Genomic DNA, 23,860 nt, shown 5'->3' with positions numbered 1-23,860 from the left:
TTCAAGTGTGCTGGGTCACTGCCATGGCACTGCCACTAATAGTAAAAAGCAATGAAATCCCAACAGTACTTCAGCCTTATTGCTTTAGAGGCAGGACCAGTTTGTAAAAGGAGGGTAAATTATCCAATCAATTTAGCAGTGACAGGTAAATAAGTGCAAATGACTTGGAAGTAAACTTTCAGAATGGTGCACTAGGGGTTCTGGTGATGGTTCTCCTGGGAATCATCCTGGTCTTGGTTGCGAGGCGCTGATGAACTGAGCATTGGTAGCAGCGTGGTCTGTACCTCAGGTTCCATGCACAGACCTGCACTCTGTCAGCAGGTGGCACTGCAAATAAATACTTTTCTCTGGTTGAACGGTTGGTGGAGAGAAAAATGATTGGTTTTTTGTTCCAAGAATAACAGATGTCCAGTAACACACTCCTAGGAGTTTCCTTTGCATATGTTCTTCCATCTGTGTTTGAGAAAAGCATAGTTCTTGTTATCAAACATATTTTATATTGTAAGAGTTTATGTTCTACTTAACGCAAGTTTGTAATGTAACCCCTCCAAAACAAGAAAAACTACAAACCAGAACATTCCAAATCACTGTGAACCATAAATGGTTCAGAACACTTTTCACTTGTTCCCTGAGCTATCAGTAGGAGCTCTCCAGTCTGTTGTGTTGTTTACTTGTTCATACGTAGGTTTGTTTGCTTTACAACCAAGGGACCTTAATGCTGCGGAAAACATCAGCTCTTGGAGACTGAATTTTCAGCTTATTCACAAACGAGTACAATACAGCATTGGCAGTGCCTGCATGTTAGACATAGCCCCATAGGAACTGGCATACACTTGACTCTGTGAATGTCGTGTACGTATTTCCCTGAGCACAAGATGATTTAGGCATCTCTGGTACTTCTGGAAGTAAAGCTGTATTGTCATGGGCTGCAGCTACTGTGTATATATTCTAGATGTGTCATGCTCAAGCTAGTGTTGCTGTACCTTCACTACTACTAGTATTCATGTCCTTTGGGGCACAGTTAATTACTGAAAATAAATTCTCTGTCAGTGTAGGTGTAGCTTAGACACGAGAAGATGGTTTGGTGCTGTCTGTGGTATAGGATTTTGTCCCAAAGGGCTGGGCTGAGACATGAACACCTGGAGGCTTTGCCTATAAAAGAAATGACAACCGAAAGATTAAACTCTTGAGACCTTAAATTTCACTGCCTCCTCCTGAAGCACTGTAACATTTCAAGACAACTTCTCTCTCAAACATTCTTACTGTGTCTCACTTCTGTAAACAGGATCATGAACTATTAGCATACGTTTGTATCAGAAACTGATCAAATGCTGTTGGCTTTTCCCACTTTCCTGTAAATCCAGGTGGGAAATGTTATGGCTAATCTAATATTAATCTTCTGTGCCTTAAAAGCCAGTAGTTGTTGAGAAGGCTGTACTTTTGAGCTTGTGGATGACCTTCATTTGGGAAATACCAACAAAATGGTAGTTCCCTTAGTATCATTTGGTGATAGGTGTTTTTCATTATTCAGCTATTTTTTACCTTCTAGACCATTTTACACTAGCATTTCACCATAACAGAAGGTGAATTACAAATAAGCAAATTGGTCAGGTGCTATGGTAACCACCCCTTCACTACCAGAGATGAATCTGTTGGAATCTGTGTATAAAGACTTATTTCTAATAGGAAATTCCAATTTCTGAAAAGCAACTAGCTTGGGATTCAAACCAGGGCCTTTACTGCTCTCATACTGCCTTCTTTGTGTTGTCTGTGAGGATGATGAATAGGCCTAATATGATTAATTTTTAATAAGAATCTAATTTGGACAGGCTAATTTCCAGCACAGCATATTTTTGGTGGTTTAATCAGGTTTTCAGCTTTTGGATACCTCTTAGGCATTGATATGAATATTCTAGTCTTTGTGCTGTCAAATCTTATTGCCCATTGTATGCGTGCTTTTCAGAACACTGTGTGCATTCAGCCTATGTTTCCTCACCAAAGGCAAACCTGCAAATGGATCAGATTTTCATGCCCTCAGGCATCATACTCCCCTCTTGCTGTTGACTGTAAACTGTTAATGTGCTTTTAAAGATAATTTCCTTCTGTGAAGCTCAGTACACAGAAATACCTCATTTTGTATGAACTAATTTTCTTATATGACTGAATTCTCTGTATCTGGAGAAGCTTCCTCATAATGAGACCTTGCAAGAATATAGTTGAGGGGATTGTGGAGAATTTGAAGGTGACTGTCAGAAATTTCCTTGAAGATGAAGAAACCATCTGCTTTCTTCAAGAGAGTCAGTCTGCTCAAACCCAAACTGACTCTGGGTTACTGTTATCCATTTCCCCAGTGTTCTGTGTTCATCTGCCATGTGTAAGGTTTGGACTTAACCTGGGCTAGAAAGTGATGGAGAAAGTTACTTGCTTTCCAGCTAAGTGGAAAGAGTTAAGTATGAGATCTATGAGACCAGGGATTGTTAAGCCGCAGTGCTTCAAAGGCAGGTTGCTGTTGCATCTGTAACAATAGTTCCCAGAAAGCTTTATCTCTTTTGAAAAGGTGCTGCTGTAGCAGAGCAGAAGTAGCCTGAGGCGTGAACAGCAGACATGAGAATGGGAGGCAGATTGCCCTGGCTGGTTTCATAGATGTTCTTTATTACTTTCTGCCCTCGTAGACCATGATTGGCACTTCATGCATACAACTAGAGTCATAGCAGGGTATGTTTAGTCATGGAGGTTTAAGATTAAGCAAGTATCTTTCTGAGATGCTGACTTTAACAACCAGAGAAACTCCTGGAGTATGCAGAGAAATGTCACGTCAAGGCAATGCTGTTCTGCAGTGGTAAAAAGACTAGGGCATAAATTCTGCTATCCTTCTTTGCACATCTAGGTCTGCTAATCTACTCGGACCTGTTTATCCACATGCAGTTTATGTAGCCTGACCTTCACTGTGGCGTTTGATCCCTCAAAGTGACCTGTTGTGAAGAATGTTCTTTCATTGAGTTAGTGTGACACTTGGCCATGGCAAAAATCCTAGTCTAAATAATTGATCTTGAATTTCTGCTGTAGTTAATAGGAAGGCTTTTAGCAGGGTGATTCTCAATGAAATAAGTAACTGGATAGGATGGAGCCAGAAGTGCTTCAGGCCTTGAGAATGTTGTGGCTGGGGGAGCTCTCATGTGGGTCTGCAGCCTGATGTAGTGCAGCAGAAGGTGCTGTCTGAAAATCCCCATGATCTCAGTGGTGCTCAGCTTTCTCCTGTTTGCTGATTTCTTCTCTTTCATTCTGTGGGGCCAGGACTGATAGTGGCTATTGATCGTTTTTTTTCTTTGTGAGCTTGTATCCTCAGGCTTCTTAAAGTCAATCTCAGTTGTTGCTGGCAAGCCTCAGGCTTGTGTAAAACCAGATCACCGCCGCTGTTCAGCAGTGTCTGGCTGAATAGAGAGAATAGCAGCTGCAGGTCTGGTGCTGTAAAACATGTGAATGCAAGAAAAGAGTGATCTCTACTGTGACATCCCTCCATTTTGAAAAGAACAGATTTTAAGTGCTTTATTCTTCCAAATCCCATGAGTAGCTGATAAATGTATTAGCCTGTGTCCTGCGTTTTCTGTAGCTGCATTCTTTGTTAGGGCTCCCTTTCAGTGCTGTAGGGCAGTTAGGTTCTGACAAACCCCAGATACTTCCCCATCACTCTTACCATAATTTCTGTCAGTGAACCATTTAAACCTTTTCCCTCATATGTCCCAAGAATCTAGGGCACAGTGTGGAAAAAAACCTTGAGATATGGATATAATGGCTTATACTGTACTCATGGATATCACAAAGCACCAGGAGAATTGGATAGATGAATATTGAGGTCCACGCTGCTGTAAACAACACAGAAATAGGTCACAGAGTCCTCCAGCGACGTTCTTACAAAATATTAAAGTTGACTTTAACAAACAGAGCTCTTTCATGGCAAGGCACTACAAACAATGGAAAGAAACTGATCCTGAAAGCTACTGGTTTGCTGACCTTTTTCTTCCTCTTTTTTTTCCTCTTTCCTCCTTTTTCATGCTGTTTCTGTGTCTTGGTGACCTTTATACCCATGCTCACAGAGTGTTAGTAGGTGTCAAAATTTCACATCTCCTATTGCCTTTCTAGTGGGGGCATCTCCCATCACCCGTGTGTAGTAAGTTCAATTGGTAATGTATTTCTTCTGGGAAAAAAACATTTCTGGAATGATTCTGTTAATTTAACTTGTTAGCAGTGATGAGTATTTGACAGAACTCTGTGAGTTCTGTGAACTGGATGCATTTCTCTGTGCAAGAGATATGCAGCATTTCAGTGTGTAAATTGGTATGTAACATTAAAAAGAAGTTCCTGGTGTAGTTTATACAATGGCTTGTTAAATAAAGTGACCTTTTAGCTGTACTACTAATTCCCTACTCATGATTTTTGGTTTGTCTCTGTGCTTGTCCGTGCTGTTTATCGTCTGCCTTTTTTTCCACAGTGTTTACTGCTGTAGTCATGTGATTGTGTTATTTTTGCTTATTTCTGTTTATAAATGCAATTTGTTGGTTTTCATCAGCCCTTTTCCCCTTCCTCAGTTAATGTCTTTCAGTGTAATCCTTTTCCTTCCAGGTTCGTATGATGAAAGACAGCGATCCATCCTGGAAGCCCACTTTTATTGTGAAACCTGATGGAGGGTGCCAGGGAGATGGAATCTACCTCATTAAAGACCCAAGTGATATCAGGCAGACAGGGAGCATCCAGAGCCGGCCAGCTGTGGTCCAGGAGTACATCTGCAAACCACTGCTCATTGACAAACTGAAGTTTGATATCCGTCTTTATGTCTTATTGAAATCTTTAGAACCCTTAGAGATTTACATAGCCAAAGATGGACTTTCTAGATTCTGTACAGAGCCCTACCAAGAACCCACACTAAAAAATTTGCACCAGGTTTTTATGCATTTAACCAACTACTCGCTAAATATCCATAGCGGGAATTTCATCCATTCTGACAATGTGAACACTGGCAGCAAGAGGACTTTTTCCAGCATTCTATGCAGGCTGTCTTCCAGAGGAGCTGATGTCAAAAAGCTGTGGTCAGATATAATTTCACTGGTGATTAAAACAATTATTGCACTGACACCAGAACTGAAAGTTTACTATCAGTCTGACATACCAGCAGGAAAGCCCGGGCCAACTTGCTTCCAGGTAGGTTGGAATTTCTGCCAGGAATGCCGCTGTTTCTATGCATGGATTATTTTTCTGGATGTTTAATTGCTTTTCTAAAAGCTTTCTCTAGTTATGCTGATCACTGGTTGGGTGTGCTGCATACACTGAGTAGCACTGCATGAGCTCAGAGCTTAGGTTTTCCTCACCCCCAGGTTTTACCTTACGAATCCCTATCTCCTGACCTGTGTTACTATTAGGCATAAACATATATGGAGAATTTTCAATGGATATCAATCTTTGATAGTAGTATTCACTTGTCTCCATCTTTTAGATGTTGTAACTATGAAGCTTTGAAGCTTCCTAATGCTGCTAAGATGATTGCAGTTTTAAGACCCACTTGTCACAGGTGCTAAGATTCCATGTTGACTGATGCAGTATTCTGAGATGGGAGTAGCATGAAAGTAGCCATTAATATTGAAGGCAAGTGGCTTCAGGAATTGTTCAGTGATTTCTCATGTTTCTTAGTTATTTCTCTTTTGCCCCTCAAGTGTTTCTTCCTCCTGTTCATTGACATATGGATGACCATTGCATTCTCTAGAAAAGGACTGAGTAGAACTGAAGTAACACATTGCTTGTTATGTACAGATTTTAGGGTTTGACATTCTCCTGATGAAAAACTTGAAGCCAATGTTACTTGAAGTAAATGCAAACCCCAGCATGAGAATAGAACATGAGCAAGAGGTAAGAGCTCTCAAAATGACAGTGATATTGGAATGAAACTGTTTAGATTTGGTTTGCTGGCCTTTTTTCCTTGTTTGAAAGATGAAAACTGTCTACTAATATGAAACTGCCAAGGTTCTCTGTAATTTTCTGCTTTGAAATCATTGCTAATCTTATGCACTAGAAATACGACTTATTGGAATTGTGAAAGCTCTCCATCATCTTTGTCATGAATACATTTATTCATCATCCCCTGCAGTTGGCTTAATTGTGTTTAGGGGATTGCTAATCATTTTTTCATGTTTATATACGCAATATAAAGGTAACAGTGGCAGTAATCTGTTTCTTAATACTTCAATTTGCTAGAGAAAATTGCCAAAAAATGTTATAATATCATACTGAAAATACGAAGGTATTTGTGTATCCTGTAAGAAGTATTTTGTTGTCAATCACTGTGTATTTAAAACATACATGACAAGCATGAAGTTTGAGGAAATGTGGAATAAATAATCTTCAGGTCTGTGCCGAGTAATTGCATCCCTTTGTAATTGAAAGCTTTCTCCTGGAGTCTTTGAAAACGTCCCAAGCCCTGTTGATGAAGAAGTGAAAGTAGCTGTTATCAGAGACACTCTTCGTCTGGTGGACCCTCAGAATAAAAAGAGAAAAGATATCCAGTAAGTGTGTTGACTTCGAGTTATTTTGTATCAGTACCTTGTAGTAGTTCTAAAAGTTAACTGTTTTCACACAGTTATGTCAGTTTATCCAGGATGATGAGTTCCCACTGTGTGTGTGACTCCTTCTGCATCCACAGTGGTAACTCTTTCAGAAAAGCTTGTAGAATATGGATTTAGTGGCATGGTGCAAAAAGAGTATTTGGGTTTGTGGATCTGCCAAGGGAAAGTCAGGGAAAGAAAACAATTTGTTGTACTCTGTGTTTAGTAGCAGCAAGTCCAACAAATGGGGGTCTCACAGGTTGGCTCTGATCACTTCATGTGCTGCTTTCGTAGAGCAGTGGTCTAAGTGTGCAGGGAGCCACGCAAGTACTCAAGGAATTGAAAATGTCCACAAACTGGTAGTAAATCAGGGTTTATCAGTTCCCTTAGAATATCTTACCTTTGCTTCAGAACTGGTGCAAACCATTTAGTAACTCAGATTTATTTACTTGTTCTTTTACTTGAGGCCTGTTTTTCATTCCGAAGTCATGAGATGTAAATTTTGTGTGTTAATTTGCTTGAAAGTCACCAATTACTCTGAATGAATTGCCCCACTGGAGCTGAAGAGTATAAATATTGTATTTAGAAATCGCTTGCTTGATCTGTGATAATAAATATAGTTAAATCTATGGTCTAGAAATGAGAGGAACTGCCTGGAGCAGCTTGCACAGCAGTGCTTGTGGTGGGGATCGGGCTGAGAGAAAGAGTGTCTTCTTTTTTGATGAAATACCTTGTTTTAAGCAGTTCCTTGGAGATATGAAAGGGAGATTTCTTTTTTTCCCCTAGAAATTCTTGCTTATAGGCCTGCCTTCATACTAAAATATTGATCTTGTTCTTCTCTTGGTGCTTAGTGGCAACCTTAAATATGTTATTCATGTTCTGTAATGATTTCAAGCGCAAACCTGCTGTCCTTTTGTAGACAGAGTCCCATGAACAAGACATGACTGATAATACTTAAAACAATCTTTATTATTGTAGTAATATTACAAGATCAAGCTATTCTTTCAGAGGCAGTGCCGCACAGAGAGGTTGCTGTGGTCGGTGTGCAGAATATCTTGCAAAGCAATCTGTACTGTGTGTGGCCTGTACTTAACCTTCACCCTTAAGATTCCTTCAGTGCATGGAGCTGAAAAAAGATCATTTTTAACCTGTAATTATGTAACCAGTTATGTCTTTCCTCATGCTGAAGTTACGTCAAGCATTCATTAGCTAAATATTAGATAGGGAATAAAGGAAAATGATAACTACAAATAAATTCCTGGAGAACGCTGGTGTGTGTGGAACGCTCATTCCACTGAGGGTTCTTCTCTGATACATTTCGAGTCCTGAATAATTTATAACAGGATTAGTGTGTGATGAGAGAAACTGTTGGCTGGTCACAAGAAGAATTCATCAATGGTGCAGCTTTTTTTGTGGATAATCTGGTTAACAGAGCATCTTGTTGATGAGTATCTGTATGTCTTCACCATAAGTTGGTGTTTCTTGCTGCAAAGGGCAATCTTCTGATAATGTTTTGTGTGGGTATACAGGAACCCATGGATGACAGCTGCCTCCCCCTTCAGGTGAGAGTTACCCCTTCTACTCCCAAGTAACTTTTCATTGAACTATTCATGATGGTGCATACAGCTTTGGGAGAGACACAATCATACCGTGAGCTTCATTTAAAGGACCTCATTCTGATCGCCTATGGAGATTTACACCAAAGACAGGAACTGAGCACCAGTTGCTTTTGCCTTGCCTTCACTAGCAAAGGTTTTGCAGTGGTTTTGCTTTGTGTCCCAGCTCTTGCTTGTTTTGGTGCATTTCAGCCAGTTCCGATGTGTGCTCCCACATTCCCTCTCCAAACACTCCTACAGGTAACTACAGATAAATGGCATCATTCCTCTGTCTGCAGGCCAAAGCTAATAACTAAATAATTGGCTAGAGAGAGAATGCTGGACACTAGTTCACCTACCCATTGTAATCTTTTTGCTGGTCTAATTGTGCCTGCCAGCAGGGAAAACAAAATTTGGCCTATTAATTGCAAAGAAATCAGAAAGAATTCCTGTTTTGACAGCTGACCAGCAGCAAACCTTGCAGACTCCAGTTTTGATGCTCATTAAGTAACGGACATTACTCTAAGTAAAGTTTTAATGATATCTATAGCACTGGGTTTGAACACACAGGGGAAATACTGCGAAGTCTGAGCTGCATCTCAGGTAAACATTCTGCTGCGGAGATGGATTTGATTTCCCTCTAATTATCTCCCAGATTAAAATAAATGAAGCATCTAAATGAAAGCGAGTTTTCAGGAGTCATCCTCAAGTACTTCATTATCAGGAAAGATTAATAGCTCAGAAATATTCTTAGTTTCATTTTTCCTCATCTTTATGGAGTTTTGATGATATTTTTTTTTTCCTCCTTCCTTTCATGCGATGTGTAATTGTGAAAGAAAGTTAAGTTGAATAAGACCAGTTTATTGTGCCATACATAACTCTTGGTTTTTAGAACACAGTTCCAGTCTCTACATGCCCCAACCGCTAGTAATTTCCTTTAGTCACAGAAAATCTCCAGTGATACATGTTCAAATGAAGATACTTAAATATACTTAGTGGCTGTTGTTCCACATATGAATGATCTTTTCTTAGTTGTAAGAATTCGCCCAGGCCATTTAAGTACTGAGGTGGATGTGGCTAGTATTTTGTGCATATAACATGGTTAAACAGAAACTTTAAATTCATGCAAAGATTTTGATTTTATTTTTAAATGGAGGAAGTATCTTTTGTTGTAGAGATGAGGGAAGGTTTTGTGGTTTTCCATGATGCAAAGAAGATAAGGAATTAAAGTAGGATAAAAAGTGACATAGGCATGTGTGACGCTTTTGGGAGGGGTCCTGAAGGCAGCAGGTATCCTGATGAGCATTGATGTCCTGCTTTGCTGCATTAATTTCCTTGTTGCTTCCAAAGCCTTTACATTGGCCTGATTTAGCCAAAGTCCGATGACAGCAGAGTTCCAAGTAGCTATTAATAGGGAGCTTTGGAGCCATGCGCTGCTCTGCAGAGTGAAGATGTACATCAACCGCTCGGAGCCCCGCAAGAGGAGAATGTGAAAGCAGCCCTGCGGGTGACTTTGTTAGCCGAGGGTGAGTGGTGCCTGGCTCTGCCTGCCCAAGCAGAGCCTGGGTAGCCCTTTGGAATGAAAGGAGGCAGCTTGTCAACTACACGCTGGGTGTTTTGTTTGGTTGTTTTGCTCTTTATAAAAGAAACAAGAAATCAGCTGAAGATGGATGGTTATAGAAAAGAAATGGAGAGCCCTCTTTGCCCTAGCTTTGGTTTCTAGACTTGTCCTATTATCCTTGGGCATCCTGAATTTGGAACTCAAATTTCACTCATTATTAAGAAATTAAAACAATAACTAATTTGGAAGATGCCTACTCTTTGCTTTTGTTTGTTTGGCAGTGCTACTCTCATGGATTGTACGCCTTGAGCAGATCATAACAATCATCCATGCTGATGACACGCTGGAACAAGCACAGTCATTTGTGGCTGAGCTGTTTTCTTGGAAGGATGGAATTTTAAGCTCTGTAATTCTGTAAATATTGCCGAACAAACCTTACTTTATTCTAGCATTACTGTGGAGTGAATTCAGGGGGTAGTGATGGCCACTGGTCTTGATTTCTGTTCTGAACATCTGCCACTGCTCATTTCAGAGTTATCCTGGTGTTTTTTCCATCTTAGATTGTTTTTTGTTCATCTCTTTTGGTTCAAATTTATGATCTAGTGAAGACTTTCAGCACTACATGTGCCAGCCGGTCACTGCAGCATCAGGAGGGAGCTTACCTCCTTGAGTGAGAAATGTGATGTAGAAAAACGAAGGCAGGGAATGTAGTTTCTTTTTACTTAACACTTTTTACTTAACACATTCAAAGCATCATATATAGCAGGGGTGGCACGTGTTCCTTCACAGGATCACAGTATGCATTCAGCATCCTCAGAAATCTTGGCTACGCCCAGCTTGAAGAGTGAAATCCCTGTCACAACTAGTATAGTGTAAGGGTCTGAAACGTGCTCCATAATGTTTGTACAGAGGAACTTGCATAAGACTTCCAAGTAACTATTTTCCTCCTTAAATTTAACATGTTAAAGTAGCAGCTTCTTTAGATGTCTCCTGCTGTGCTTGTGACCAGTGGGTCTAACCTTGTCTGTTAAACTGCAAGAGGAATGTGGGTCTTTACTGAAGCTTGTATAGGATTAAATTTGCTCTGGCTTTACTTCTTGTAGCAGAATGCTGTTCACAGCCTGCTGAAGGTGGGAGGAGGCTTCAGCTAAAGGAAATGCGCACGATTAAATGAGTGGTCTAATGACACCGAACAACATTTAAAGTAAATCAAGGTTACTTATGTAAACAGCAGTTTAATTAAGATAATCACTGATGCAAATCATTGTTGATGTTGCACCTCCAGCAGAAAATCCATTTTAAAAGGCTTCACAAACTTCTGGGCTTCTGTGCCTGGTTTTGACTCGTTATAGCAGTAAAAGGTTTTAGTTTTGGTGTTCAATTATTAGCAATTAATTCCTTTTAAAATTCCATTAGATTTGAGGAGCAAAAAGGAATCTCAGTCTTGCATGCAAATACTGTATGTTCTCCACTGGATGGTAGATGTAAATTGTTTGACTGGTGGTATAATCGCAAGGCGTGAGTATCATTTGGAGCGGGTCTGCTCTAAATGTCTTAGGAAGATCATTTATTTCATCTCATCAATGCTAATGACCTGCTTTCCTGTGAGGAATGTTTGCGCCAGAGTTTATTTATCGCTGGATTAATTAGCATTGTAAGAGACTTCTTTGTATTTGTGCTGCTGTTGTTTGTTCTGTGCCCCAGTGTGATCTCTTGCATTCACATGCCCAGTTTCTTACATATTTCAAGACAGAAAGTAAGCATTTCTTTCTTTTGACAAAGAAAGTGTAGTATTGTGACATGCTTGTCATTAGAAATATGAGTTGCTCATGGAATAAAATCTGCTTTTTACTTGCTAGAGATGAAGAAGCCTCAGCCCTCTAAGTGATAGAATGACTTTTATTCAGCACTGAAATAGCCATTGACAGAAGAAAGAATTGAAACACTTTGGAAATGAAATGTAATTTAATCTATGGCTATTACAAACCCAATCAAATCATTGTGCCCACAAAACTGAGTGCTTTTGGTTTATTACCTGTTAGGGCATTCCGTTTCATTGCTTATCTTTCCTTGGGTGCTATTCGCTGTACAGATCACTTCTCTATTTGAAGTCAGCCTTGGAATTCATGATATTCTGATTATTTTTTCCTTCTGTTAAATATATGTCAGGTACAATTCTCTTCTGTGGAGTCTGGCTCTCGCAAATGTTGAGTGTGATTAACTCATTCTCTGAGCAGGAAGAACCCCAAAGTGGTGTCTCTCAAAGTTTTGCAAGATCAGCAGCCAAACAGTGGTGAATGTCACTCTGTTCAGAGAGCACCCTGTAAATATTAATGTATGTCAGTTTGACTCTTTATCTCCAAGTGTTATGTAGTTAGGAAGAAGTTCCAGTCAAGGGTTTGTAGAGTTTGCTTCCCAAGAGATCTTACTCTTTTCTTGCACAAAACAAGATGGTTCCTTTTTTTCTACCATGTGGATTCTTCATTTCTTGCTATTGAGAAGCAATTTTATACTTTCTTAAAGGTTGAGGTTAGGGTTCCCCTCTTAAAGAAGGGGAAAAAAGTTAGGAAGTAACCTGTGCAGCTGTATTCCGTTTAGTTTCCAGAGATTTTTTTATTCAATTTCATAACCTCCCCGGATGTTTGTGTCATGTTTAATGGAAATAGGAAAATACACTTTGCAAAGATGTCTCGAGTGTATGATTATCCTAGATTTTGATGATGATAAAGTCATTCTTGCCATTGATTGCTGTGTTCATCTCACTATACATATTCTAAGGTTATGATTGTGTGACAGGGGTTGTTTAAGAGGGTCAGAAATTCAGTGCACAAATGCATGGAGAGACTGAACGGGAGAACACTGCTGTTGCAGCTATTGCTGATCAGCAAATAATGTCGTAATGTATCTTAGTTTCCGCTTCTGTGCGTAACTGTACTGTATTCCACAGGGATTCATTTCTCAGGGTTGTCAGTGCTTTTTGCATTATAGAGGCTGTTTAGTGCTTATAAAAATAAGTGTGCACTAAACCTGGCTGTGGTAGTATGAGTATTTTGGTTTCCATTTGCTAATTGACTTTATGAGCTGACTGCTAGAGCTTTAGGTTGATTCCTGTATCCCTTTGCTCTCACTTGGAAGTCTGGTCAGGTTTTCAGCTATTCAAATGCTTCTCAAGCACCACCTCTTCATTCCAAGCCTTATTTCTGCCTGAGAGTGTATAAACTCATATATGTGCCTTTCTTGAGATTGATCTTTCTGCTGTGGTTCCTTTTGGAGGCTGACACAATTTTTTTCTCCATCAGTCAAAATGACCCAGCATTCATATTCAGGATCATTCTGCCAGAGCCTTTTGAAAGCACATTGAATTAGACCCTTTCTCTTTCCTAGAGGGCTTTTTGGTTTATTCCTTCATCAGGCAATCTGCCAACTTTAGAATCAATTTTTGTCTGTTACATTAGCCCATGCGGCTTTTGATGAGTTAGACATGTGAGGGAGACTTTTAAATGTGATGTTTGCAATGTAACTCCAGTTCAGTTTATTGAAATGTTTGTTTTTCTGTAGTTGGAGAGTATTTATTTCTACTGCTATTTCTCATCCTGCTCAAGAAGAACTAGCTTCAGCTACTCCGTTCAGTTCTGTGAAGCAAATGGTACAGGTGCATTGATCTTTGCTCTCTGTTCTTGCTTTTCCAATTATCTGCTTCATCCTTCAGAGCTTTTAACCTTACTTGTATTGATTAGACAGGCCCAGCTGGAAGATCTACCAACTACAACGTGGGATGTCCCTCCATGAAGGGAAAGGAAGGATGTGGTAGTGCTTGACTCACAGAACAGATCTATGTTGGTTTTAAGAGCCACTTAGAGGAGAGTGCCACAAGAGTGTTTAATACAACAGAAAATAGAATACAGGGTGCAGAACAGTAGCAAATAATTTGAATATGCTGTGGCTGCAGTCCTAACATGGAAAACAAAATCTGCTGATAGAAAGGTCAGATCTTTTACTTTATAAGTAGCTTGTAATCTGGAATGTTTTAATTGACTACTAATGCATAAATACATGAGCAATAATAATGTTTCTTCAAAAATAGCTAGCACCATATCCCTAGCATAAATGCAGCAGGAATTCAGTAATACACTTCAACGTTTATCAAACTATTACAGGGGAAGTTGGTTTTGTGGAAATACCTCTGGACTAGGACATAAAAGATGCAATTTCTGTTCCTGATTCAGCCAGTTTTACTCAATGACCTTTAGACAAAATATGTTCCTCCTGTTACAGTTTTCATTCTGTGAAAAGAGGATGATGTCTTTCTTCTCCCATGCACTGCCAGTCTTTCTAAGCTAATAGCATTCAGGGTATGGCCTGTTAGTAGTGTATGGGGTCAGTTTATGTATTGTTGATGTATAAAAATACTACAGAAAAGCTTCAGTTTTCTTCTCTGGAAGACTCTAGGTCTGATTCTGTGTTCTTCAGTAAATATTCCTGGTGATTGCTAAGGTTTGCAAAGCACTCTTCACCTTTTGCCAACCTGATTGTCATTGTTGAGCTCTTTATCTTTTGCCTTCTCCCATACAGTGTGTAGAGCCATTGCATTTCCTGTACAACATGGGATACATACGGTGCATGGTGTGCTCTTTAAATATTTGGGATGTTAGGATTTTAAAAGTGATTTTTCGTAGTGTCATTCTTTGGTGTTATTTTCATCTCATTTTTACAGTCCTTTGCTAATAAAATGGAGAACTCACGGGATAACATTGGGATGCACACAAACATGGCACTAAGTGACTCCATGCTCAACAGCAGATTAATGTACAGTTACCCCCTTTTGTTACTCACAGTCCAGTTCTGCAGGATGGTCTGTGTTTGCTCGTGTATTGTATTCCAAGCACCAACATTTTGAATGTAAAGACTGTATTTTAACTTCCACATAAAGAGTGAATTCAGTCTTATTTTGCATCTCTTGAAATGACCCATATGAAGGGACAGCTGGAAGTGCTTACAATGTACTCCGCAAGCAAGTTGATGACAGGACCAGGTTATTTAAAAGTGTTAATTGATATGGGCTGAATAATTTTTAAAGGTTTCATTTTCAGCCCTGTGAAATGAATTGGTCCAAAGCAGCCGTTGCTTCTGCAGTAACTGGTGTTATGTTACCACATTGCCAAAGGAGACTAGTTTGTCCAATTAGGCTTGAATTGCCATGTTTTGAGATGCAGTTGATCTAATTACACTTCTATTGGCATCTCTTTCTTTCTGCTCTTTACGAATTCTAGTCAGCAATAGAGGAAGGATTGGAAATAAACTGAGGAATGTGACCTGTCAAGAGTGTTTCCATAAAATCTGAACTTTCCAAACATCCTAATATATAAAAGCGTGCGGTAGCAATTTCATCTCTTAGAATGTAATACTATGTGAATACCTGTGTTGATCATTAAGAAGTCTTGCTGGTTTTTTTTTTTTCTTCTTAGGATTATTAAATGAAAACCTTTGTGATAAAGTCCAGCAACAAGGAAGGTTTTATCAGAATACGTCCGTTTCCTCAAGTCTTTGTAGTGCAGCCACAAAAGTTGCTGTAATCTTCAAGGTTTGCTCTAGGAGAAGGGAGGTCAGGAATAAAGTGGGGTGGCTGCTTAGTCTCCTTCCAAATGGCATAAAAATGAATGTGCAGGCAGTGAGTCTAAATACATCTTTGAATTCAGTTATTTAATAGAGATTGTAAGTGAGTCTGACTGGTAACAGAGTCTGCTGTAAGGCATGCTGTATTTTGCATCCCTCGTAGCCAGCAGCAATGACTGGGGCGAGAGGCTTCACCGAGCTGCAATACAAAGGCTTTGCGGCAGTGGCAGCTGATCAAGCCTCCTTCTGTATCTGAAGCATAAATGTTGGAGCTCCTTCGGTGTGTGCTCCTCCTTTGACTGAATTCTGAGTAAGCTCCTTTTGTGTTGTGTTGGTTTGGTTTTGTTTTTCTTTACACATGAACTCAGGAATACTTCAAAGCATCCCTGGGAGATTTGCTGCCTGCAGATGCTGGCTGTATCCAGCCATTGCTGATGGCAAGCTTCAGCTGAGACCAGTGAAAACTCACATTAAGCCCGGTCAGAAACTTGCTCAAGTTACGTTGGATAGGATATAAAACAAATAGCAATTTTCACCTTATTCATAAAATACTTAAGAGAAGATGAAATTACTGTAGTTGTTACGGCCATTCACCTTTTCTTTTTACCTCACAGGTAAACTGGCTTGCAAAAATGATATGGTAGAAAAGTCCTTGATGTTCTTAGATGTTATTTCCACTATTCAGGGCTTCTTGTATGTACTTTTTAAGGCTGACATCTCTTCAGCCTGAAAAAGGTTTGTGTTTTTGTGTTGGACAAGGGCTTAATTTCCAGCTAATTTTCAGTACTTGTCTCAGGTTGTTTTGGGCTTCTCTGCCTCAGTAATCCAGGCATCCATCCAGCTCTGCAAGTGCAGTACATGTTGTCAAAGGGTGTTAATCTGAACTAACTCTTGAGCTGAAAACCTGCTGTGTAGTAAAAGCTAAACAAATGTATTTGTGCCTAGTGAATCCACTGAAGAGAGTACAGGGCAGAGGAGGACATGGTGTAATGTGCTGTCTAACTGGAAACCAGGCTGTCCAGCAATACTCTACGTAAGGAAGCAACTTTCTTCTTATAAAATCGTTTTGATTGAAACCTAATTTGTTCCTCATATAGGGAAAGAAGTTTATTCTGTTTTCTGTACACATTCTACAAATGCCATCTCCCCTCTTCCTCTGCTTGACTGCATTAATCTCAGCCTGTCTAGTGCAAAGAGGAGGAGGGAAATGAGCAGTTGTCTCCTTTGTTGAGAAAACTGCTTAGTTGTTTTTAAAGTACATTCTTAAGAGATAGTACTCTTATCTGCTTTATTTGCATGTGCTATAATTTCCTCCTTTGTTTTCAGTACAGGAAAGCTCTTGTGATTTGAAGTTAAAGATGCCTTTTTTCTCTCTGTCTTAAAGTATAGGGCAGGGGCAGCATATGTGTGAGCCTTCTCTGTCCAAGTGGGTTCACTGAATTTGCATGTTCATACAGGGAAGGTGATTAGTAGTTAGGCTGGAGTGCAAATTGTTTTTTGCCTGACACTTCAATATGCTAATCATTAGAGCTGAGTTTCTGCTATCAGCAAAATAATCTTCACCTCTGCTCACCCTGTAGCTTGCTAACATAATCTAGTCTTTCGGGTGATATCTTGACTTACTGCAGGAGTAGTAGCACCACCTTCACAAGGAAGAACTTCCTAAGAGCTCATCTCAGTCTCCCCTCTGGCAGGTTAAAGCCATTCCCCTCTGTCCTGTCCTACAGGCCCTTGTCCAAAGCCCCTCTCCAGGTTTCCTGTAGCCCCTTTAGGCACTGGAGCTGCTCTGAGGCCTCCTCTTAAGGACCCTTCTCTTCTCCAGGCTGAACCAGCCCAGCTCTCTCGGGCTGGCTCCAGAGCAGAGCTGCTTCAGCCCTCGCAGCATCCCCGTGGCTTCCTCTGGACTCGCTCCAAGAGCTCCATGCAACTCCACTTTTAAATTAATTTTTCCAGTTGGTTTACAATGTGAACTTCAGGAACTTCCAGTTTTCTGTAATCCTCCTGATACTAAATTGCTTCCCAGCAGATAGTTTTCATAGAATATGTGTGCAGGTATTTAATATAAAGATAAATGGTAGTATGCCTAATGCATATTTGTATATATGTCTGTGTATGCAGCATGCCTATGTGTGTATTTGTACCTAGTATAAAAATGTCTCATGTCTTACCTGTCTCCTTGCCATCTTTACAATCTGTACCTTACGTGTACCTAAAACTACGACCAACTGTGATAGCTTTGACAGCGTGAAATCTGTGGGGTGAGCCTTGAATACTTTGTCTTGGTTTCCAGTTAATATCTGTAAGTTCCTCATGTAGCTGCTGAGCTGCAGTGTGTGCTTTATGTTCTCTCAGGGATGGCACAACCCACGAACAAATTGATTTTAAAAAACTAAGATTTTATGTAAGCAGGAAGATGTTATAACGAATCGATCAGCCAAGGGCATACTAAAGTACATCACCTTCCTAATAGAAGAAACAAATTCCTGTGGAGTGGGGCTCCTGGGCCACATAACAGTGTTTTATTAAGGTAACAGTAAAATGGAATAAATGAATGCTAATGCATGGATTATATCCCTTAACACCAGTGGAAAATTCATACATGCAAATGCCTTCTAAGAGTTATGTTTTTGCAATGTATTGAGATGTCAGGGTTCAGAATGGGAGAACTTGGAGCAAATAGTTGTCAGTGTTGGTACAGCTGTGAGTTACAGAGCAGATTGAATGATATAATTACCCCATGTCATTATAAGAAATAACACTGTTCATTTCTGTATTTCCATTTGATGCAAACCATTAATTCGCTGCACTGGAACATGAAAGCCCAAGTTTGGAACAGTTAGTTTGAACGAAACACAATCCATTCTTTTCTTATGGCAGGCTGAAGTAACTAATGGTACCTTTCATTGACTGCAACGTGTGTCTCAGCCTGCAGGTTTCACTGGCTTGGATATATGGTTTGAGGAGAATGCTGAAAAAAGGCAGCTCAATTCTGAGATTAATTGAATTTCTTCTGATTTGAAAAAGCCCTCTTATTTCTAGAAGGCTTTGAGTAAAGCTGTTAAGATACGTGGAGGGAGACAGAAAAGATCCTTTTCATTACATTACAGATTTGCTTTTGCTGATTTTTGTGTGCAACTGAAATTGCTGAGATCTCAATTCTTTTTCATCCTTTGGAGTAAAATGAAGACTCCCTAGATTTTTCTTTACTCAAATAAACCCTGAGGTGGGATATCAAAATGTGATGTAGGAGAAAATACCTTCTCAAGAAAATACCAAAGCAAGAAGGATTAGAGGCTTGATAATTCCTTAACAAGTATGTCCTATACATGTAAGTTGTGTGACAATCCTTAGAAGGGAACCAGGAGGAGGGAGAAGCAAAATCAACCTAAGGGACCACAGCAGTCGAAGACAGAGATACATGAATACAATAGATTTCTTAAGATAAAACCAGATAGACTAGGGAAATGCAAGAATTTCCTATTAACTTTTCCACATGGACACTTAACTGGACTTGTTCCTTAGATGAAAGTGCCAGAGTTTAAATGCGTGTTCCTAATTTGTGAAAGTGAACTTCACTGTGATTTCTTGTGATTCTGTGTTTAAGGGCATTCGCTGTTCCATTCTTTGTACGTGAGTCAGTGTGGTGCTACATTACATGTGTGTTCGCTGTTCTAGATCTGGAGCCTTGCCTTGCCTGAGCAACTGTCTGTGCTGCCTGTTCCCCGGCCATCAGGGCAGTGACCTGTGCCAGGATGGACCCAGTCAACGGCTGCGGAACAAGTATGTCAGAGACCAGAGCCATGGAATGGGTCCAGCTTGTGCTGCTCGTGCTCAAAGTGTTCTGCTGCTTTACTGCAGAGAAACATCTATAATTTATACTCACAATTTAATGTAAAGATAGAGCATTAATAAGGTTTTTGAGGGTATTTTTAATATAACAAGGGGGTTTTAGGCCTGAGGAAATAATAATGATGCGTGTCAGACATTCTTACAAGATGCTTGATACAGTATTGGAGTTTAAATATTACTGCACTGCTTTAACATGTTTCCGATATTATTGGTTAATGTGTAAATGCAAGTTGTTCTAGGGAGACTTACCCCTTTTCAGAAACAGTTTTAGATGAAGCACTTTTGTTTTTCTTTTGCCACTTGACTTCTGTTCACATTCTAGGTTTTCCTCCCTCCATTCTGCGTTGCTTGGAACTTCTGTGGATTTTTCCAGTGTGTGATAGTATTCCTGGACTGCTTTGTAATAATCTCTGGTAGCTGCTTTCCTCCCTGGAAGAGTATGCCCTTAAAATAACATGGATATACATAGCAGCTGGAAATGCCATTTTTTGCTGTGTGTTTTCTTGCCTCGTACAGAAATACTGTGATTTGTCGGCATAGGGTTGACAATGATCTCTTTTCCTGGCAAGATGTTTACTCTTCAAGACTTTTTTTCCCTGCTGTAACTATAGGGTAAATGCAGGCATTTATTTTGGTAACATTTGGTCCTAAATGGAAATGAATGAGAAATGAAGGGAAAATGGAGATCATTGCTCTGTTTTTTTGCAGGAGCTTTATTATTCTCATTAGCTTCAGGCCGTCAGAAAGTTCTGTGTTGTCAGATACTGCACATAATGAGTATGAATATTAGATCATAACCATGTCTGAGAACTGTTTGCTTATTCCCCTGTTTGTACTCACATACTATTGGCAAGGGAGTGCAAAGCATGTTTTAAAGGGACAGCAAAATGAAGGGCTTGGAATTCTGGTTTGAGTTAAGCACAGGCATTGAGCAGGAAAAAAAAACAACATTTCCCCTCTTACAGATATCCTTCAGGTGTTAGTTCTGCAGGATCCTGGTTTTATTACATCAATCACAAGCAGCTTAAGGCTTCCAAAAACATAGTCACAGACAGATGTTGAGCCTGTCTGGGGATTAGAAATATCCTCTTCCATTAAGTATAAATTAACTTAATCACCAGGTATGAAAGATAAGCAGCATAAACATCATTCCCTGAAGCTTTCATTAAAATTAAAGTTCTATTTAAAACTAGGCTTGTACTTTCTATGACTTGATCCCCCTTCAAAGAGATTATCTGCTGTAAATTCTTACAGTGACAGAGTGACAGAAATGAATGTATTGGGGGCAGTGATGTTCTCTATAATTTAACTTCTGCTGCCAGTCATCTTTTAGCAGGAGAGATGATTGGCTTATTTTTAAGTAATAATTGGTCTCTAGTCTCTGAAAAATGAGAGCCTTAAAACTGCCTAGCACCCAGTTGCCACAGAAGGAAAGCATAAAGCCACATGACTTAACAGGAGCATAATCACCAGTAGTGTTATTTTGTGTGTGTGGAATTCACCTGCTTTAATAGGAGGATTACTGCTGATAGAAAGCAATTGCACTGCTGCTTCCTAGTCTGTTGGATGACAGGGTAAAGCTCCTTTTCTATCCTACCATAATCACGACTGCTTTCTAAGAATCATTTCCACAGGGGAAGAAATTCCATGGGATTCAGGTTTTTTTCTCTTCTGCTGTAAGGCACTTGGTGGTCTAAAGTTTGTTTCAATACATCATCAGGCTTTACAACTGGTTTGCCTTGGCAGTATCCTCTATTACTATTTTTAGGGCACACTTTTCTAAAGAAACAAAGGAAACTCTGGAGGAATAATGAGGCACATAAGTACCTTAAAAGCAAATAGTGAACACAAATAAATCTACTAGGAATAATAAAAGCTACCTCCACAAAAAGTAAAGTATTGGGGACAATACATAAAGATTTTTGTTTTATGGTAATTCTTTGCTACAGTGGAACAGTCTTTCGATGCAGGTTTTGCCTTGCTTATCCATTATTTCATTGTAGTAATGCTGTATTTCTGCAGCACTCAGACTAGATGACAGGTAATAGCATGAGCATTCACTGCTTCTGTTACATTGAAAGTAATAAATCTTTAGCTGATGCAGACTGATATTACCATTATTCTTAGAAAGTTGGAAATAAAGAATCTCAATTAATAACTAGGAAATAACTTTTTTTCAGCACTTTGCATCTGAGATTCCTCAAATGCATTTCTTCAGTGATTTAAACTATGTATTAGGGAGCTCTATAGAAATAAAACCAGAGCTCAAGTGCAACTGTTACATGCAGTTGGATGTTCATCCCACGTGTGCAGTATCTGCTTTGTATCTCTAAAGGATGTCCCTTCTCTCTGTGGTGTGCTGCTGCACTGATTCCAGTCATCACCTAGTAAGGCAGGAGTTTAATGAAACTATTTAATCACAGTATCACTGTTGAGCACTTTCAGTTTTCGTTATGAGGTTTGAAATGGTTTATTGGATTGAGCTTTAGTTTAAAATACAAGGGAATTAACATGGCCTTTCTGACTTCTGATTTGTTGAAAACCTAAGCGCTTCTAGAAACTCCGATCCATGATGATTCAGCCAGGAAAGCTCTGTACCACTCCTTTTAAAGGGAGGTGTTAGTCTTTGAATAGTACTTGTTGATAACTGCAGTAAGTGTCATTGCTTGTGTGGCTGTTGGACATTACCTCATACAAATTTCATTTCTTCCCAAGCAAAATGTGTAGGACAGCACATGAGCTTGTCTAAGGTTCTGAGTTTGAAGGGTGGCTCTAGTCTCCTCTGCATATGATCTGAAAACTTCAGAAGTATTCTCATCCATCACTTCGTGTCCCTGGTGTGGAGCAAGTGAGGATCCACACAACGTTTCAACATCTTGCAAACATTCATTAGCGATGTGTTAAGGTGTCAGACTTGCACAGCCTTCTGTTTTCTTTCAAAAGCTATTTAATCTTTCATGAGAAGTGTTTATTTTTATAAGAAACCCACCCACTCTGAAGAAGCAGTGAACCATCCTTCTCTGAAAGAGGACTGATGTCTGTGGAGCTTAGAGTATGATATGCAGTAAACAAATAATACTCCTGGGATGGCAAATGGAAAGGCTGCAATGAGCAGATGGCTGGGCATGAGAGCTGCTGGGATTGTAGATGACAGGCTGCAGGGGCTTGGATTTAACTTCTTCAGGAATCTGATAAATTATTTTGCTTTTGTTAAGCAAATGGCAAGGCGATGGAGTACCTTCTTAATTTGTCCTCAGAGTCACCTAAAGTGTGTTTGCCAGCTCACAGACAACCTTAATGGGCTCCATTTCTTTCACCCTTCTAGAGTGCAACGTTAAGCCTTGAAAGTGCATGCAAAGTTAGGCATGGTCATGCTCACAGTAAGGTTAAAATCTAAGTGATGTGATTTAATTACTTGAGATATGGATTCTTTTTTCTTGGAGAGAGATGGAAATTCTAACTGCTTCCAGGAGACAGGGCAGCTGCTGTGTTTTCAAGCTGTTTTGTATGATGGTTGCCAACAACATGGTGATTATCAGTCCTTATTTCTAATGCGATGGATCCTGCTCTTTGAAATATGGACTCTACTGTGGTTGCTTTGACTACCTAAGAGCATTCTCCAAATGTTGAATAAACTATGTGGAAGAGCAATAATGCTTCTAACCTAACTTCCAAAATCTCCTTAGTCTCTGGGGTCTAATCTTCCTTTAATACTTTTATCTTTGCGTGACTTCATTATTATTTTGAAAGGAGGAAATGCCTGTTGATGGTTTTTACTTTGCCAGAGGGTGAAGAGGAGATGAATATTCTGTTTCTTTAATGAAACTCACAAGTGGCCAGGACAAAACAAAAGATGCTGGTTATTCACACAAGACGCTGTTAAACTATGGCACTTCTTGTTGTCACGTACTGTGAGGGCTGGAAGTCTCTGTGCATTAATAAAAGCAATGGGATTAGTTCGTAAGAGAAAATTCATGAATGGTTGATAATGCAGAGCCACTGCTCTGGCTTTGACTTAGCTTCCTAAATGATTTATTTCCATGACTGAGCACACAAACATATTTCATACCTCCACACCCCAGTAACAAAGACATACCTGTTTCTTGGGAGGTCTGTAAACTGTGGTGATAAATGGGTGGATAGATAGATTTGTCATGCAAATTATTCTCTGTTTTTAACTATGTTAACATAGTTCTTGCTTTGAGAATAGAGGCTCAGCTGAGGGAATAATTATAGCTTCAGAACCCAGAACATAATATTTTCTTTTATTAGGTAAGCAGTTGTCAGCTGATACCACAATTGCTTAATTTATACTTCTAGCAATGCCCTAGATTGTACCACGTGAGCTTTCCTAAAAATATGAATATTGCAATTCTTACCCAATTCTACTCTGAACTTGGCAGGTAACTTTTATATACAGGTAGACAAAATGCTGTGTATTCTGAAGCCTTTAATTAGTAGTTGCAGATTTGTTTGTCCCTCAGCAACTTGTATTTGCATAAAGATTAAGGCTGGTCAGAATGAAAGGGATAAACCATAGATGGAGGAAACATTAATAAATTAGTAATCATGTATAAAAGATAAGTAGTCTTAGATGTCATTTCCATAAGCTTTATTAAAATTTAAATTCTTTTTTAAAGATGCAGTTAATA

General features: G+C 39.5%; 1 protein-coding gene across 19 annotated transcripts in view; it reads left to right on the top strand.

Moving 5' to 3' along the window:
- TTLL11 (tubulin tyrosine ligase like 11) overlaps positions 1-23,860 on the top strand; it is a 62,298-nt gene that overhangs the window by 9,766 nt on the left and 28,672 nt on the right. For 16 of the 19 annotated variants that reach the window (XR_009968937.1, XR_009968934.1, XR_009968936.1 and 13 more), the window contains exons 4-7: positions 4,621-5,196; positions 5,803-5,898; positions 6,433-6,551; positions 19,035-19,139. The exons of 1 other annotated variant lie outside the window; for it this stretch is intronic. Coding sequence is in view for 6 of the 18 variants with exons in the window: in XM_062640949.1 (XP_062496933.1) it covers positions 4,621-5,196; positions 5,803-5,898; positions 6,433-6,551; positions 19,035-19,139 (896 nt within the window). In the remaining 12 variants the exon portion in view is untranslated. Of the gene's footprint in view, positions 1-4,600; positions 5,197-5,802; positions 5,899-6,432; positions 6,552-19,034; positions 19,140-23,860 lie in introns of all 19 variants that reach the window. 2 more of the 19 variants (XM_062640952.1, XM_062640950.1) reach the window with 2 other exon arrangements.

Source organism: Pezoporus occidentalis, unplaced genomic scaffold, assembly GCF_034315485.1.
Source record: "Pezoporus occidentalis ecotype Australia unplaced genomic scaffold, CSIRO_AGI_Poc_V1 ctg68, whole genome shotgun sequence".
Classification (NCBI taxonomy): Eukaryota; Metazoa; Chordata; class Aves; order Psittaciformes; family Psittacidae; genus Pezoporus; species Pezoporus occidentalis.
The sequence above is the reverse complement of the archived record's forward strand: the minus strand, read 5'-3'. Positions and strand labels throughout refer to the sequence as shown.